The sequence below is a fragment of the Microtus ochrogaster genome, chromosome 8 (assembly GCF_000317375.1).
Source record: "Microtus ochrogaster isolate Prairie Vole_2 chromosome 8, MicOch1.0, whole genome shotgun sequence".
NCBI lineage: Eukaryota > Metazoa > Chordata > Mammalia > Rodentia > Cricetidae > Microtus > Microtus ochrogaster.
In genome coordinates this window covers 12,035,202-12,037,618 of record NC_022015.1, presented here as the reverse complement: position 1 = coordinate 12,037,618, position 2,417 = coordinate 12,035,202, and the positions used below count along the sequence as shown (strand labels likewise).

The following is a 2,417-nucleotide window of genomic DNA, read 5'->3' as shown; positions in this document are numbered from 1 at the left end:
CATCGTTTGAGATACTTGAGGAACTTCTAATTGATTGGAGCATGAAGAAAAGTTCAAGAGATCATCGAAATTATAGATCTCATCCTTGAGGGGAGGATATTTGGAGTCAAGGTTTGAGGATACCTTGTATAAGCATTACATAAAGAGAAGAAGATACCTGAAATAGCATGGTGAGACTTAACTATTTCCATTTTATTCAAGAAGGAACAAAAACTCTAATCATGCAAACCACAGATATTTATAATTTGGTAAAAGAAAGGGATTATTATAGAATCTGTGGAGTAATAGAAAAAATATAGGAAACATTGAAAAATTACTAAACGAATGTATTTCTTCTCATCTCCTTCAACAGGGACATTTTACACTCTAGATGAAGGCTCCAAATCACACCATTGTGAAAGAGTTCATTCTTCTGGGGTTCACCGAGAACCCCACACTGCGTATCATTCTCTTTATGGTATTTCTTGGAATATATGCTGTTACTTTAGTAGCCAATATCAGCATCATCACTTTAATAAGAAGCTGCCCTCGGCTCCACACACCCATGTATCAGTTCCTTAGCCATCTGGCTTTTGTGGACATTGGGTTTTCTACATCAGTCACACCTATAATGCTTGCAGGATTCCTTGGATATGGAATGGTACTCTCTGTGGCTGCATGTGAAGCCCAATTTTGCATTGCAGTGACATTTGGTACAGTTGAATGCTTCCTTCTGGCAGCCATGGCCTATGACAGATATGTGGCCATTTGCTCACCCTTGCTCTACTCTACACAGATGTCCCCTAGGATCTGCTTCCTCTTGGTTGGGGTTTCCTATGTTGGCGGCTGTGTGAATTCAACGACATTTACTAGCTGCCTGTTGAGTTTGTCCTTCTGTGGGCCAAATCACATAGATCACTTTTTCTGTGACTTTCCTGCTGTGTTGAAACTTTCATGCTCAGATGTTTCCATTATTGGAATTATTCCCTCCATCTCTGCCGGATCCATCATTGTGATCACAGTGTTTGTCATAGCTGTCTCCTACACCTACATCCTCATCACCATCCTGAAGATGCGTTCCACCGAGGGCCGACAAAAGGCCTTCTCCACCTGCACCTCCCACCTCACTGCAGTCACTCTCTACTATGGGACTGTTACATTCATCTATGTGATGCCCAAGTCCAACTACTCTACTGAGCAGAACAAGATAATGGCTGTGTTCTACACAGTGGTGATCCCCATGCTTAACCCCCTCATTTACAGTCTGAGGAACAGAGATGTAAAGGAGGCCCTGAGAAAAGTCACCATCAAAATATATACAAGAGGATAAGGATTTTTCTTGTGCATGCCTCTATTAGTACTACCATGTGCTATTCAACTGATTGTGTAAGTTAAACTCCTTTGGTAGCAACTTACATTTATACACTTGTATGTAGTAAGAAGACACTTTGAAATCATTCAAGTTGTAATAATGCAGCAGCGATTATTACTATTATGGAACACTGGTATATATCAAGATGTTTAGTTTATGTAGCAAAAAATGATTTATGCTTGACATTTTAAGCATCTGTTATAGAAATAAATTATGTGTGAACCCACTTATCCTGATAAAAGCCTAATAAAGTGGCATCATTATTTTTCTTTTTAAAGGATTGTCTGGACATTGAAAAATAAATGTGGTTCAACCATATAATCATGAAGGATCAGAGATGTAAGTTCAATAATGAAATTCAGAGACTTAGTAACCAATTCAGTTTTCATAATAAATTTGTTAGATTGGCATTTTAAATTGTACTAAATTTATAGTACAAGCCTTGGAGAAATAAAGTGGTTTCTTCAGAGTGGTGAAGAGCTATCTCCTAGGATTCTGTATTCTATGCAACACAAGTGTTGATTCAGTTCTGCTATTTCCCACACACTTAACCTCTACTATGCCATGATAAATCTAATGTTGTAATTATTGTTATGATACACAAGGTTTGCCTAAGGCAATAAAGCCTCAGTTAGTCTGTCACTTTAATCTTTGGGGACAATTGATTTTATAAAGAAGGTATAGTTAGTTCATGCACATCATAACCACGTTAAACCTGGGAAAACTGATTTGATTCCAATTTTGGGAAAAATAAAGTCTTGATAACACATTTATCCTAATTTTCAGTGTTCTAACTATGTTTAAATACACATTAAAACAGACTTCTGTGTCCCAGGCTGGCTGAGAACAGCACAGGCCCACCTGGAAAATGAGCCATTATGTTGAGCAATTATATGGTGGAGAAATGGGAGAGAAAAAGAAGTGGATCAGTTCATGTGCTGTGGAAATATGAACAACTGAAGAAACAAAAGTGGTGAGGGACAAGCCAATGTGGGTGACCTGCTTGCCAATCAGGACCATGGCAACATCTGATTTTAGGCTGCTGCCAAGTACCATGTCTGAATCA

The 2,417-nt window shown here is 38.4% G+C and overlaps 1 protein-coding gene across 1 annotated transcript; it reads left to right on the top strand.

The window, feature by feature from the left end:
• Nucleotides 1–370: 370 nt before the first annotated feature.
• LOC101988896 (olfactory receptor 477) lies at nt 371–1,309 on the top strand. The gene has a single exon (XM_005351120.1). The coding sequence runs from the start codon at nt 371–373 to the stop codon at nt 1,307–1,309; it is 939 nt and encodes a 312-aa protein (XP_005351177.1).
• Nucleotides 1,310–2,417: the final 1,108 nt, after the last annotated feature.